General features: G+C 44.2%; 1 protein-coding gene across 1 annotated transcript in view; it reads right to left on the reverse strand.

The window, feature by feature from the left end:
- The window catches only part of ryr2a (ryanodine receptor 2a (cardiac)), a 301990-nt gene that overhangs the window by 78090 nt on the left and 209217 nt on the right, over positions 1 to 14683 (reverse strand). Inside the window, exons 53-66 of the mRNA XM_047377164.1 lie at positions 12702 to 12922; positions 12475 to 12565; positions 12044 to 12184; positions 7694 to 7857; positions 7421 to 7499; positions 4487 to 4576; positions 4209 to 4346; positions 3571 to 3648; positions 3315 to 3390; positions 2819 to 2942; positions 2024 to 2139; positions 1530 to 1594; positions 939 to 1060; positions 635 to 684 (exon numbers count right to left, since the gene is read on the reverse strand). Of these exons, the coding sequence (XP_047233120.1) occupies positions 635 to 684; positions 939 to 1060; positions 1530 to 1594; positions 2024 to 2139; positions 2819 to 2942; positions 3315 to 3390; positions 3571 to 3648; positions 4209 to 4346; positions 4487 to 4576; positions 7421 to 7499; positions 7694 to 7857; positions 12044 to 12184; positions 12475 to 12565; positions 12702 to 12922 (1555 nt within the window). The remainder of the gene's footprint in view (positions 1 to 634; positions 685 to 938; positions 1061 to 1529; positions 1595 to 2023; positions 2140 to 2818; positions 2943 to 3314; positions 3391 to 3570; positions 3649 to 4208; positions 4347 to 4486; positions 4577 to 7420; positions 7500 to 7693; positions 7858 to 12043; positions 12185 to 12474; positions 12566 to 12701; positions 12923 to 14683) is intronic.

Genomic DNA, 14683 nt, shown 5'->3' on the forward strand with positions numbered 1-14683 from the left:
TTGATATGGCTGATCATGTGAATGTTGTAAATTCCAAATAGGGAATGTTCGATCCCTACTAGTGACATATAGCCTTGTAGGTACATGATTACTGTTTTGTTCAACACACGTTATTGAAAGCAACCTGTAACTATTCCTTAGCATTTTTAGACAGTGATGTATGGTGGCCAACAGGTGCAAACGCACAGCAAACAGTTAAAAGTGCTGCAAACACATAAATGCTGCAAACACAGAAACACAAAAAACAACTGCAAGTTACAAAACAAATGCAAGTTATTTTGTAACTTACAAGCTGTTGTTTTATAATACTGTAAAAGATTAAGTGTTTAAAAAGACACGAAAGAAAACGTACCTGTTCTATCTTTCGTCTTAAGTTTTCTATGGGCATCCAGTTAATGTTTACTAAGGATCTGGTCCCATTTTGTAACTTGCAGTTGTTTTTTGTGTTTGTGATTTTGCATTATTTATGTGTTTGCAAATGGTTTAACCATTTGCTGTGCGTTTGCACTTGTTAGGCACCGTAGTGATGGCATGCCAAGAAAAACAGCAACACACAAGTTCCAACAAACATAAACAGGATTGCTTGCAAAACAGTAGCAGAAGCGATTTAAAGCATGGAATCAAGCAGCCTTACCGAATAAGGATATCCTATGTCTGACAAGAACTCCCAGTTTGCAAAAAAGACTGAAAAGATTAACAAAATTGAGATGAGAACGTTGAATTAGTAAAAGGGAGAATATAAAGAAAAGATGTGGAGAAGCAGACTGGAGATACAGAGGATCATTTGCAAGATGTTGTCAGTCGCTGTCACACACATCAATACTTTTGTTGCAACACACAGCTTATGAGGCTTTATCTAATAAATTAGCAATATTAGTTCATCAAGGTTTAATATTTGACCACCAAGCTGGATGTGTTGTGCTGCTTGTGGTTCTCACCTAGTCACCATCTCCTTCTCCTTATTTGAGGCATGGCCTCCACTGCTGATTGGATGAATGGCTGTGGACAGGAAGTACAACCTGTGGTTTTTAAAGTACTGATCCACCAATGGCAAAACAACCTGGTGGCAAAATGGTAAACATACACAGTGTAAATACATTTATTTATCAAAAAAAAAACATTACTGGACAGACTCTGCTGCTACTATGTGGTACTTTCATCCTATGATACACAGGTCAGCACATTGTTCTGAATTCCTCAAGTTCTATTTTCCTGAACAGTCTCCTCACATGATGACCAAGAGTATTTACACACACTGCTTCTGATAACATTAAATGCGATCAGAACAAATGAACCTCTGCTCCTTCCGAGAGGAACGATTTACATACAAATCTGATCATTAGAGCTCCATGGCACAGTGTCTTTGATAATTGGTTAATAATTGATAATTAATAATTAATTATTATCAACTAACAGAACACTATTTGTTGCAGGCATGAAATCAGGGTGTGTGCTTTCTGAAACCTACAGTAAAATGTGAAAATACTAAAAAACACAACTGAATAATAATGAACAAAAAGAACTGTGACCTTTCCAAAGAACTTTATTTGCTGCTCATGAGGAATCTTCACTCCCTTCAGCCTTGTTCCTCCGTCTAAAAGACAAGCAGAACAAAAACACAGTAGGTTTTTTATAGATCTATATGCACCAGACCTTGACCTATGTAGTTCAAGCAAACAGTAAAAGCTTTGTTTAACTTATAGTATTGAGATTATATAAAACATATAAATACTTTGAGATTTTCTTTTTGTTCATTTCGCCCAGCATATACATTATTTTGGAATTTTGGGAATATAAATAATTTGGTTATTAAAACAGGACACCTTCAGTCTGATTTAATGTCGAACAGTGTAGAATGAAGGTTATTTTTCTTTCTGGTTTTAACTGTATAACAGAGCTAGTATAATAGTTAATATCAATAGCCAATCATTCATTTAAACAGGTGTATATTTTAGTTCAGACTATCATTTGGTGATATGAGTGTAATATAATACATAATAAGCAGGCAGCAGAAGACACTTACCAAACTCCATCATATGGGGTTGAGCCTGGTCTACATATGTAATGAGCTTCTGGAGAAAGGTGTAGGCAAATCTCTTCTCAATTGCTGGAGTGTCCAGCTCTGGAGACTTCTTACCCCTGGAACAGAAAACCAAAATAAAATTGTCTTTTATTTTAGCCAGACTCACATGGAACAACATAACGTCTAAGCTGTATACCCGAGCAGCCTGTTTGAGAGATAAAACCTAGCTTAAAACAAGCATATGGGGAAACTGCTAGCACTGATCTTAATAGTGACACATTCTAAAGCAAAATGTATTAAATACCCCATGTTGGCTGAAGGTTCAGTAAGTTAGCAGGTTAAAACAAACATAGATGTTCCAGTCATTTAGCTTTTCCTAGGTTGACTCAAAGAGCAGCAAAATGAACCAAATCCCCTCAGAACCCCCGAAGATTGTTATTTTCAAAAGTCACAGGTGCCTTATAAATCTATCTAATAAATCTAAAAATTATCCTCAGGTTCGAAGATAAATCAGAGCCTCCAGGTAACATTGTGTGTTCCACATAGCAGTTGTTCCCATCACAGTATAGTCCATGTTTTATTAGGTGAGTTAAACTAGCAGTTTGTCACTGAGTGTGATGCAACCAACAATGTCTATGTATGGACAGGCAAACCTAAAAGCATGGTAATTATGATATAATCTGACTGTGGAGTCACGGTTTAGCAGCGGCTCAGACTTATCTCAAGCAATCACAACAGCAAAACATGTTATTAGACTGTTAATCAGGCTGAAAGGCAGAACAGGTGTGGCTCTACCTGGATACAATGTAACCGTTGATCTGGAGAAACTTGAGAATCTCTTGAGCTTTTTCTCTGTCCTTGGATTTTTCTTTGGCAGTCAGGGTATCATATGGAACTAGAAGAGGATGCCTTCCTCCACCTGAAGACCACACCATAAAAAGGATGTTGATGGGCTACCACACTGAAAACCCTCCCTAGGCTTTCATTCAGATCGTTTGTCCGATCTTGGTTTGCATGACAGTTTGAAAAGATCTGGATGCAGAAAAAAATTTAAAACATTTCTGGCACAAATTTAGATTATTAATTTTTCTAAAAACAGAAATCGCCATCGCTCACTACCACTTTAAGTGTAACTTTACCTCTTTTTGGTTTAGCTGTGGTTGATTTCTAAAATGAATAGTGCATAAACATTAGGAAGGTAAGCGGCCATTAAACCTAAAGAACAACTGACATCCGGTGAAAATGAGGAGCTCTTGCTGTGCTGGTTTGGGTGTGTCTTGCAGGGTTTTACCTTTGGCTTCTAGCTCCATTTTCTTTTTTCTTGCCCAGATATTATGATAATTCTCTGCCAGCAGTTCAGCCATAGACTGGAAAACAAAATCATCATCATGCGTGGAGACCACCTAATCTTGTAAAAATGTTTTACAGTGCAAAGAACAATTACATTTATTTTTAATTCAAGAGCCAAGCTTAAACCCTGTGACTTCTCATCATTTAGGCATGTATGTTTGTACATTTTTAGTATTTGTTTAGTGAAACATATTTACCTGCATGTCTCTGGACAGTGTAACATTGCTCATGTCAACGGGTCTTGGGCTGAAAGATGGGGCACCTTCAAAAGATAGCTGTGGGACATTAGGAGTACACTGTGGTCAGAGATTTCTGTTGGGTTTTTAACAATTTAAAGTGTAAGTTATTGTGTAACTCTAGCAACGTTGTGCAATGCACCACTGTATCACTCCTCTGGCAGGAGAATAGTGTGATGCTGCCACCACCATGCTGGACAGTTAGTACAATGGAAAGCCTCATCTTGACTCCCTTTAATATGTCGAGAGTGACAGTTTAATTCTTTTCCAGTAAGATGACCACAAATTATACAATATAAATACCTAGTACAATGTTACTTTTTTATTTTTATAGCCGCCTGGATGAATAATGTTGACTCTGTGTAGATGAGTGAAATCCACAAAAATGTGTGCACTTGGTTTGTCCCTGGAGAACAAACAGTTCAAATAATTCATTAAAATCCTCAAATTAATGGGAAACACTGGCACATTTATGACCCAATATATATTTGCTGTTTCTTTGGTTTGTAAATACTGAATGATCCACAGTTTTGCCTAATTTAGGTGCTACATTGTCCTTTAGGGGGGATAGGGGTTAGGGTAAGTACATATGTTGTTACCTGGCTGGCCTGTGATATCCGTCTAGAGTTGTTGTGGAGGGTGGCAGTGTCTCCTTGTCTGTTTCTGTCAATACTCCAGCCCCAAGACAGCATTGTCTTCAGAGACTCTCGGGCAGACCAGCAGTATGCCTCCTTATCCTGCCAGATTATAAGCCAACTTTACATCGCCGCTTTAAGTAACCAAATCATATACAGTTATATGACAGCTTATGATGTTCTGTTAAACTGTTTTAAATTCACTGTAAAGAAATCAACAATGTTTCAGACTAAATGCAAACCTTCTCAGAAAGGGCTCTGTATGGTTTCAGCAGAGGATGGGTCTTACTGCTCTCGCATATGTGTTCCTCATAAGTCCAACCATTGGAAAACTGAAAAACATCAAGGCAAAACTATTTAAAAATATAACATTTGCTTTTTGGTAATATTTTTAACTGAGGGCAAACATGAAAAAATATATCAGAGTCAGTATCAGCTTTATGGGCCAAGGATGTGTGCACAAACAAGGAATTTGACTTTGGTTCCACGCACCCACAGCTAAAAGACATTTAACACAAACATAGAAATTTTAGAGGAAATAAAAGGACAAATGGAACAGTATGTACAGTGCCTTACGAAGGTACTCGGCCCCCTTGAACTTTTCAACCATTTGCCACATTTCAGGCTTCAAACATAAAGATATAAAATTCAAATTTTTTGTGAAGAATCAACAACAAGTGGGACACAATCGTGAAGTGGAATGAAATTTGTTGGATATGTCAAACGTTTTCAACAAATAAAAAACTGAAAAGTGGGGCGTGTAATATTATTTGGCCCCTTTACTTTCAGTGCAGCAAACTCACTCCAGAAGTTCAGTGAGGATCTCTGAATGATCCAATGTTGTCCCAAATGACTGATGATGATAAATAGAATCCGCCTGTGTGTCATCAAGTCTCCGTATAAATGCACCTGCTCTGTGATAGTCTCAGGGTTCTGTTCAAAGCGCAGAGAGCATCATGAAGACCAAGGAACACACCAGGCAGGTCCAAGATACTGTTGTGGAGACGTTTAAAGCTGGATTTGGATACAAAAAGATTTCTTAAGCTTTAAACATCCCAAGGAGCACTGTGCAAGCAATCATATTGAAATAGAAGGAGTATCAGACCACTGCATATCTACCAAGACCCGGCCGTCCCTCTAAACTTTCATCTCGAACAAGGAGAAGACTGATCAGAGATGCAGCCAAGAGGTCCATGATCACTCTGGATGAACTGCAGAGATCTACAGCTGAGATGGTAGAGTCTGTCCATAGGACAACAATCAGTCGTACACTGCACAAATCTGGCCTTTATGGAAGAGTGGCAAGAAGAAAGCCATTTCTCAAAGATATCCATAAAAAGTCTCGTTTAAAGTTTGCCACAAGCCACCTGGGAGACACACCAAACATGTGGAAGAAGGTGATCTGGTCAGATGAAACCAAAATTGAACTGTTTGGCCACAATGCAAAACGATATGTTTGACGTAAAAGCAACACAGCTCATCACCCTGAACACACCATCCCCACTGTCAAACATGGTGGTGGCAGCATCATGGTTTGGGGCTGCTTTTCGTCAGGAGGGACAGGGAAGATAGTCAAAATTGATGGGAAGATGGATGGGGCCAAATACAAGACCATTCTGGAAGAAAACCTGTAGGAGTCTGCAAGAGACCTGAGACTGGGATGGAGATTTATCTTCCAACAAGACAATGATCCAAAACATAAAGCCAAATCTACAATAGAATGGTTCACAAATAAATGTATCCAGGTGTTGGAATGGCCAAGTCAAAGTCCAGACCTGAATCCAATCGAGAATCTGTGGGAAGAGTTGAAGACTGCTGTTCACGAACGCTCTCCATCCAACCTCACTGAGCTCCAGCTGTTTTGCAAGGAAGAATGGGCAAGAATTTCAGTCTCTTGATGTGCAAAACTGATGTAAAGCTGTAATTGCAGCAAAGGTGGCGCTACAAGGTATTAACGCAAGGGGGCCGAATAATATTGCACGCCCTACTTTTCAGTTTTTTATTTGTTAAAAAAGTTTGACACATCCAATAAATTACATTCCACTTCACGATTGTGTCCCACTTGTTGTTGATTCTTCACAAAAAATTGGAATTTTATATCTTTATGTTTGAAGCCTGAAATGTGGCAAGAGGTTGAAAAGTTCAAGGGGGTCGAATACTTTCGCAAGGCACATGTATGATTTGAGCTGTAGTTTTATGTATAGCCATTTTAATATTAAGGTAAAAAGAAAGGCCAGTTGTGGTAGTAAAATGTGCGTATTTAGTCACAGCAGAATCGTTTTAAATGGTTCAGTAAATCAAACCAATTGTTATTTTACAGCAACTCTATTTATGGAATCTAATCATGTTAAAAGTGATGCAAGAAAATATTACTTTATTTTTTATTCAATAACATCATGTCTGTAAGAATACCTGAGCATTTCTTTGCATCTTTTGATGTATCATTACATTTCAGAGTTAAGCTCAATTTGTATTCCTGTGTTGCCATGACAGCAGGCACAAAAGCAGTTAGGCAGTGGCTGGTAAAAACTAGACCTTTTAGGAATTAATTAAAATCTTCATAGAATTTTAAAGTTTTATGATATCTTAGTTGGAGGTGTGTCAGTCCTGCCTTGGAGTGGGTTGGTAGTCCTGGTGCAGCTGGCATTCGGGGTTATCGTACAGTCCTTCTACCCCGCTTTGCTCAGCCCCATCCTGCATCTCAATTTGATGCAGTGTTTAATGGGGTGGAGGAGACTCTGCTGTCAGCAAGCAGTAGGTCTACAATACCACAACATCTATTTAATGTTCTTGTTGCTGAAACCAAGTAGACTGAAAACTATGAACCCAGAGAAATTGGGAGATTCTGTGCATTTCTGTTGGTTCCTTTGAATCAGAACTTTGCTTACTAGAGCCTCTGATAAAGCTGACTAATTAATAGTTTTATTAATTTGTTTCATTTATGCCTTTAATATCTGTGTTTAACATATTTTTCTTTTGTGTAATGCTTTTATGCTTTGTTAATTTCTTTCGGCCTTTCCTTTGATGTCCTGTACCTTGGATCACTTTGTGTATGAATGTTGCTCTAAAAATAACCAATTTTAGTTATGTCCAATATGTAAGAACTGTTTGCGTTGAGTATACAATTCTAATAAATGTTTCAATTTAGAACACGACGTGGCTTCTTGTCTTCTCACCTTTTCTATACACCACCTCTCATGGTTATGCTCTGCATATCTGGTTATGAAATAGTCCAGCTTCTCAGGAACAGTTACACTAAGGAGAAAAATAACATTTAAAAGTGATGCTACGTGTGAATTTCTGGGAGACCAAGCAGCAGTACACAGTAACAGACTTTTTACTGATCAAATGTTATGAACTTGAAACTTTTGGGAGACCCCTCAGAAATTCCAATGTTAGACATGATTGTGCTGTGGTTTAAAAAGGCAGGAAACTAATGTGTTACATACTTAGTTGTGTCTGTGGGCTGTGGGTTGAAGTTTCCCTCTGAATCCATAGATGACTGTTTCTCCATCATTACCATGTAGTTGGACTCCATGTAGTCTGGAGGCAGAGCTCCAGCCACAGCACTCAGACATGGCAGAGCCAGCTTAAACAGCTCCTGGTCATAACGCTGTCATTAAAACAGAGGAACTAAGTCAGGTTGCTGCTTTTTCTCACTGGACACTACTAATTGTTCTTCCATTTCACACAGAGCTCCCAAGCTCTGGCCTCTTCAACCTGCCAGCCCGCTCTCCGACGTACCTGTGGACACATTGAGTCGGACATCTCCGACCAAACCCCTCCAAGGCTCACCACCCATATTGCTGACTCGCCTCAAAGCTGTTTTCCACGCTCCTGCACCGTAAGCTACCAAACCCTCCTGACAACCACACATCTGACAAAGTCTTCTAAGAATTCCTCTAACTTTGTCTGTCTTTCACAGAGCACCAGATTCTTGTTTCCAGTTTTCCCCAGTGACGTCACCCCTGTATAAAATAAATCTTTTGCAAACTTTGAATGGTCTCTGAGTATGGTTCTGCATGTGGGTCAGAAAAACTTCAACCCAATATGTCACATGCAGACAGTAAGACAAAATCAAGTTTTATTTCTAGCTGACCAGGTGCTCCATAAGGTATAATGTCACCACAGTTAAAAATAAAGTACAAGAAATGAGCAACTGGCTAGAGGCTGAGACGACAGGGCGAACACTCTGAAGAAACACTAAAACAAGGACTTAAAGAGGATTTTTCATTAGAAAAAATAACTGACACATTCACGTACTCACACATCATAAAAATAAATTAAAACAATAAAAACTCTCCACTTGGTCTTGAACCACCACCTTAACATAGTGGAGGAGTTTGAGTGCTAAAATGATCCTACAGGCTATGTTGTCTGGGGCCTAAATGCCCGTGGTAGGGTCTCCCATGGCAAACAGGCTCTAGGTGACGGGTCAGACAAAGAGCGGTTCAAAAATCCTTCATGAGGACTAAAATATCGAGGCACGTGACGTCGCCCAGTACGGCGGAGCCGGGTCCCACCCTGGAGCCAGGCCTGGGGTCGGGACTCGCCGGAGAGTGCCTGGTGGCCAGGTCGCTCCTCGCGAGACCCGGCCGGGCCAAGCCCGAACAAGAGACGTGAGGCCATCCACCAGTGGGCCCACCACCTGCAGGAGGAACCGTGAGGGACTAGTGCAAAGAGGATTGGGTGGCGGACGAAGGTGGCGGACAAAGGTGGAGACCTCAGCGGCCAGATCCCCGGATGCTTAGGCTGGCTCTAGGGACGTGGAATGTCACCTCGCTGGGGGGGGGAAGGAGCCTGAGCTTGGGCGGGAGGTCGAGAGATATCGACTAGAAATAGTTGGGCTCGCCTCCACGCACAGCGTGGGCTCTGGAACCCATCTCCTTGAGAGGGGTTGGACTCTCTTCTACTCTGGAGTGGCCCACGGGGAGAGGCGGCAGACTGGTGTGGGTTTGCTTGTTGCCCCCCAGCTCAGCCGTCTTGTGTTGGGGTTTACCCCAGTGGATGAGAGGGTCGCATCCCTGCGCCTCCGGGTTGGGGATAGGTCTCCGACTGTAGCCTCGGCCTGCGGGCTGAGCGGTAGTGCGGAGTACCTGGCCTTCTTGGTGTCCCTGTCTGGGGTGCTGGATATTGCCCCTCCCAGGGACTCCATTATTCTGCTGGGGGACTTCAACACCCACGTGGGGAACGACAGTGACACCTGGAGAGACGTGATCGGGAGGAATGGCCTTCTGTGCTAGTCACAGATTGTCCATAATGAACACCATGTTCAAACATAAGGGTGTCCATCAGTGCACTTGGCACCAGGACACCCTAGGCAGGAGGTCAACGATCGACTTTGTTGTCGTATCATCAGACCTTCGGCCGCATGTTTTGGACACTCGGGTGAAGACAGGGGCTGAGCTGTCCACTGATCACCAGCTGGTGGTGAGTTGGATCCGCTGGAGGAGGAGAAAGCCGGACAGACTTTGCAGGCCCAAGCGCATAGTGAGGGTCTGTTGGGAACGCCTGGCGGAGCCCTCTGCCAGGAATGTATTCAACTCCCACCTCCGGGAGAGCTTTGACCAGATCCCGGGGGATGTTGGAGACATAGAGTCCGAGTGGACCATGTTCTCCGCATGTATTGTCGATGCTGCTGCCCGTAGCTGCGGCCGTAAGGTCTGCGGTGCCTGTCGCGGCGGCAATCCCAGAACCCGGTGGTGGAGTAAGGGATGCTGTCAAGCTGAAGAAGGAGTCCTATCGGCCGTGGTTGACTTGTGGGACTCCTGAGGTGGCTGACGGGTACCGTGAGGCCAAGCTTACTGCAGCCCGGGCTGTGGCAGAGGCAAAAACTCGGGCCTGGGAGGAGTTCGGTGAGGCCATGGAGAAGGACTACTGGTTGGCCTCGAAGCAATTCTGGCAAACCGTCCGGCGCCTCAGGAGGGGGAAGCAGTGCTTCGCCAACACTGTTTATAGTGGGGGTGGGAGGCTGCTGACCTCGACTGAGGACATTATTGGGCGGTGGAAGGAGTACTTCGAGGATCTCCTCAATTCTGCCATCACGCATTCCCTGGTGGAAACAGAAGCTGGGGACTCGGGGTTGGACTCCTTCATCACCCAGGCAGAAGTCACTGAGGTGGTTAAAAAGCTCCGTGGTGGCAAGGCTTCGGGGGTGGATGAGAGCCGCCCTGAGTACCTCAAATCTCTGGATGTTGTGGTGCTGTCTTGGTTGACACGCCTCTTCAACATTGCGTGGCGCTTGGGGACAGTGTCTCTGGACTGGCAGACTGGGGTGGTGGTCCCCCTTCTTGTGTTTCAACTACAGGGGGATCACACTCCTCAGCCTACCTGGTAAGGCCTACGCCAGGGTATTGGAAAGGAGAGTCTGGCCAATAGTCGAACCTCGGCTTCAGGAGAAGCAGTGTGGTTTTCGTCCCGGCCGTGGAACACTGGACCAGCTCTATACCCTCGTGATGCCCTGTGGGGGGGGGGGGGGGGGGGTGCTCCAGGAGTATGGAATCGGGGGCCCTTTATTAGGGGCCATCTGGTCCCTGTACGAGCAGAGCAGGAGTTTGGTCCGCACTGCCAGCACTAAGTCGGACCTGTTCCCAGTGCATGTTGGACTCTGGCAGGGCTGCCCTTTGTCACCGGTCCTGTTCATAACTTTTATGGACAGGATTTCTAGACGCAGCCAAGGGCCAGAGAGGGTCTGGTTTGGGGACCAGTGGATTTCGTCTCTTCTTGTGGCAGATGACGTGGTCCTGCTGTCCCCCTCTAGCCAAGACCTACTGTGGCGGTTCGCAGCCAAGTGTGAAGTGGCTGGGATGAAGATCAGCTCCTCCAAGTCAGAGGCCACGGTACTCCACCGGAAAAGGGTGGCTTGTCCTCTTAAGATTGGAGGGGAGTATCTCGGGGTCTTGTTCACGAGTGAGGGAAGAATGGATCGGGAGATCGACAGACGGATTGGTGCGGCTGCCGCAGTAATGGGGACACTGTGCCAGTCCGTTGTGGTGAAGAGAGAGCTGAGCTAAAAAGCAAAGCTCTCGATTTACCGGTCGGTCTACATTCCTACCCTCACCTATGGCCATGAACTTTGGGTCATGACCGAAAGAACGAGATCAAATGAGAAGAAGCGGATTAAATGAGCTTCCTCCGTAGGGTGGCCGGGCACTCCCTTAGAGATAGGGTGAGGAGCTCGGCCATCAAGGAGGGGCTCGGAGTAGAGCCGCTGCTCCTCCACATCAAGAGGAGCCAGTTGAGGTGGGTCGGGCATTTATACCGGATGCCTCCTGGACGCCTTCCTCGGGAGGTGTTCCAGGCACGTCCCACCGGGAGGAGGCCCAGGGGACAGCCCAGGAAACGCTGTAGGGACTATGTCTCTCGGCTGGCCTGGGAACGCCTTGGCTCCACCCGGAGGAGCTGGAAGAGGTGTCTGGGGAGAGGGACATCTGGGTGTCTCTGCTGAATCCGCTGCCCCCGCAACCCGGTCCCGGATAAGCGGAAGACGACGAGTACGAGTACGAGCACTTGGTCTTTTCCTTGGTTAATTCTACTTAGTGTTGTAAAAGAAAGTTCAGTAGATTTGGGAAAACTTTAAGGTTATTACACATTTTGTGCAGACTTTGATCTACATATAAGAGTGGAACACCTTTTACTAACCTGCTCAGGTCTAAGACGAGTGTTTTATTGTAGCAGCCAAAGAAGTATGCTCCAAACCACTATTTCTCACTTAATACAAAAAGGGCAAACTTTAAAGCAGTTATTATGGTGAGTCAATGAGGACAAAAGGAAATGTACAATTGTACAACAGCCCTCACCTTGCAAGACAGAGCATCAAATATCCCCCAGAACAGTTTCCTGGAGAGGTGAAGCTCTTCATCTGAAGCTACTCCGAAACTACCCCAGCCTCCAGATAAACAGTAATACTTCCAGCAGCGCTCATAGTGATTGGTCAGCAGCTGGAAAAAGTAACAAGCTTCAGTAGCAAACAGCACACTTTAACCTTTCCCATAAACACAACCACATCAGCTGATAATGGTGGTTTTAACACAGAGGCAACTAGGTGGAACTGAGTCCTCTACCAGAGTGACTCTATGGAAAAGCAAACACACTTTGTCTTTTCTTATAACCATAAGACATAAACGTCAAACTACAATATGTCCATTTATTAAAAATAATAATATGCTAAACGTGGTTGCAGATAAACAGCAGGTGATAGAACAAGGACGAGCAAAGGGATGTTCCTCACCTTCAAAGGCATCTTGGTGTGTTCATTTAGCAGGGGAACATCAAACACCAGCCTCCTCAGAAGGTGCTGCATCATTGAAGGTCTCAGCTTACTGAATTATTTCAAACATAAAATGACCAGTTTCACTCACACTTGATATGGTCTAAGGAAATTTCACTTTGAAACATGGCATAAACTATAAACACACAGTAAAGTTTGGGACTGTTATTATTTGAGTTTGTTCTTACCCACAAACAGCCAGCAGACACTCCTCTATAGCGTCTCTCTGAGCTTTCGTAAGGCAGCAGCCTTTGGACAGGCGATAAACCGTATGAAGAAGGGAGTCGATCAATGAGGCAAATGGCTCCGTCCCCGCAAACAGAGGAGCACATTTGGTTAGAAGCGGCAACACCGCTGTACACAGGTACCTGTTGAGGGCGAGAGCCATGTCTGTGGCGCTGAGAGCAGCCTGTCAGGACAACAAAGGAAGGGGAGAAAAAGAGTCATTCATGACCTGCTTTATTAGGAGCACTTTATTAAAAGAACTTGCAGCAGATATACAGGAAATGACCTAATATACCATTATTCACATTAACATTAAATATTTCAACAATTTATTAAAAGAAAACTAAAACTACAGCTCAAAGCCTATGCAGACACCAGCATTACAGTGTGAATTCTCTGTCACTCAGTGGCCAGAAGGCAGGTGGACTTCATCTCTTGGATTCTTGAAGAGACTTGGCACATTAACAGTAAGAACAAGAAAATAACTCTTCTTCTAAACTGAGTAAACCGTACTAAAGTTTCCAAGTCTCAAATGTCCTGACAGCCACTACAACTAAAGGATGAGAGGTGAACATCAAAAAACAAGAAAAAACAGTCCAGTTGTTTTCTGTTAGAATTAGAATTTTATATGGGACATCTGTGATTGGTGGTTTGACACCACCTCTTACCCAAAGACCAGGACTAGTAAGTATACACAAAGAATGGATGTTATTGGTGGTGCATCACAACATGAGCAATATTTAGTTCTGGAAAACTGTATACCCACTTAACATAATTAAAGATAGGCAAATTTATCTTTAAAACGCATTGGTATAAAACTTAAACTTTATGATCAACACTGAGAATTCGATTATATGTGACATATTAAACTAAACACAGAGTAGGCAACAAAGGAGCCTTTGGTGGCAACTACACCTGTTGTGTATGATCACCTGAAAGGTCCTGACAAAGAATGAGGATTTGAACTCATCCCACTAATTTAATGCCAAACATACACCCCGGGACGTTCTGACAAACCTCTATGAACTGTGGCGTAATACGGGATTGGAGAACCAGTGTGATGTCGTGACATGATACAAAGCTATGGACAGCTGCAGAAACAGCAGGAGTCTGCAGTGTGCAGTGAGACCAGATACATCACAAGATCCTCCAAATTCAGTCTGATCTGAGAACAATGATGCAGATAATAACTTGCTGAGGATGGTGCACAACTTTGCTTGTATTTAAAGTACTGAATGGATTGTTTAGACCATGTAGACCCCTCTTTTGTACATGGCCCCCTCCCCGGATGAGGATGGGGGTGGTTGGGGACTGTGGTCGGGGCGGGGGGTCGGGGTCGCTCAGGTTCAGGCATGAGTCCGGGCTAGCCAAGACCAGGTTCAGGTGCTAGGGCAGTCTGCCTGTCTCCACCCCCGGAGGGATGGGGACCATCTCCTGCGTCCGGGAGCTGATTGTCCCTGTGCACCTGGACCTGGGAGTATAGGGTATATATGGGGAGTGTGGTGTGAGTGAGTCTACAACGTCCATTGTTGTTTGTCTTTACGTTGGGTGCGTGGGTGTGAATGTTTTTATGTGTATGCATAAGGGTGGGAATGTGTGATTGTGATTGTGTGTGCCTGTTTTTTTGTGCCATGTTGGGTCTCGGGCTGCTCCTTCTCCTGGATCAGTTTAGGGCCCCTTCGAATGTGGGGCCTATTCCCTCCCCGCCACACTACCTGCCGGTGGTTGGTATCTCTGCCCGCTGGTGTACTTGTGGTTCTCGGTATCCGGGGCTGGGTACTTTGGTGTGTGCTGGCTCACTCCTGGTGGCTGCTTGCCGGGGCCTGGACCCCTGGGCTCGGTCAGGTCCTTGGGGAATGATATGTCCCGGGGTCTCTGGTCTCTGGGTCCATGGCTTGATCTGCTCGGGCGTAGACGGCTGCCGGCGGGGCCTGTGAGGTTGCCA

The sequence above is a fragment of the Girardinichthys multiradiatus genome, chromosome 10, assembly GCF_021462225.1.
Source record: "Girardinichthys multiradiatus isolate DD_20200921_A chromosome 10, DD_fGirMul_XY1, whole genome shotgun sequence".
In the NCBI taxonomy this organism is placed as follows: domain Eukaryota; kingdom Metazoa; phylum Chordata; class Actinopteri; order Cyprinodontiformes; family Goodeidae; genus Girardinichthys; species Girardinichthys multiradiatus.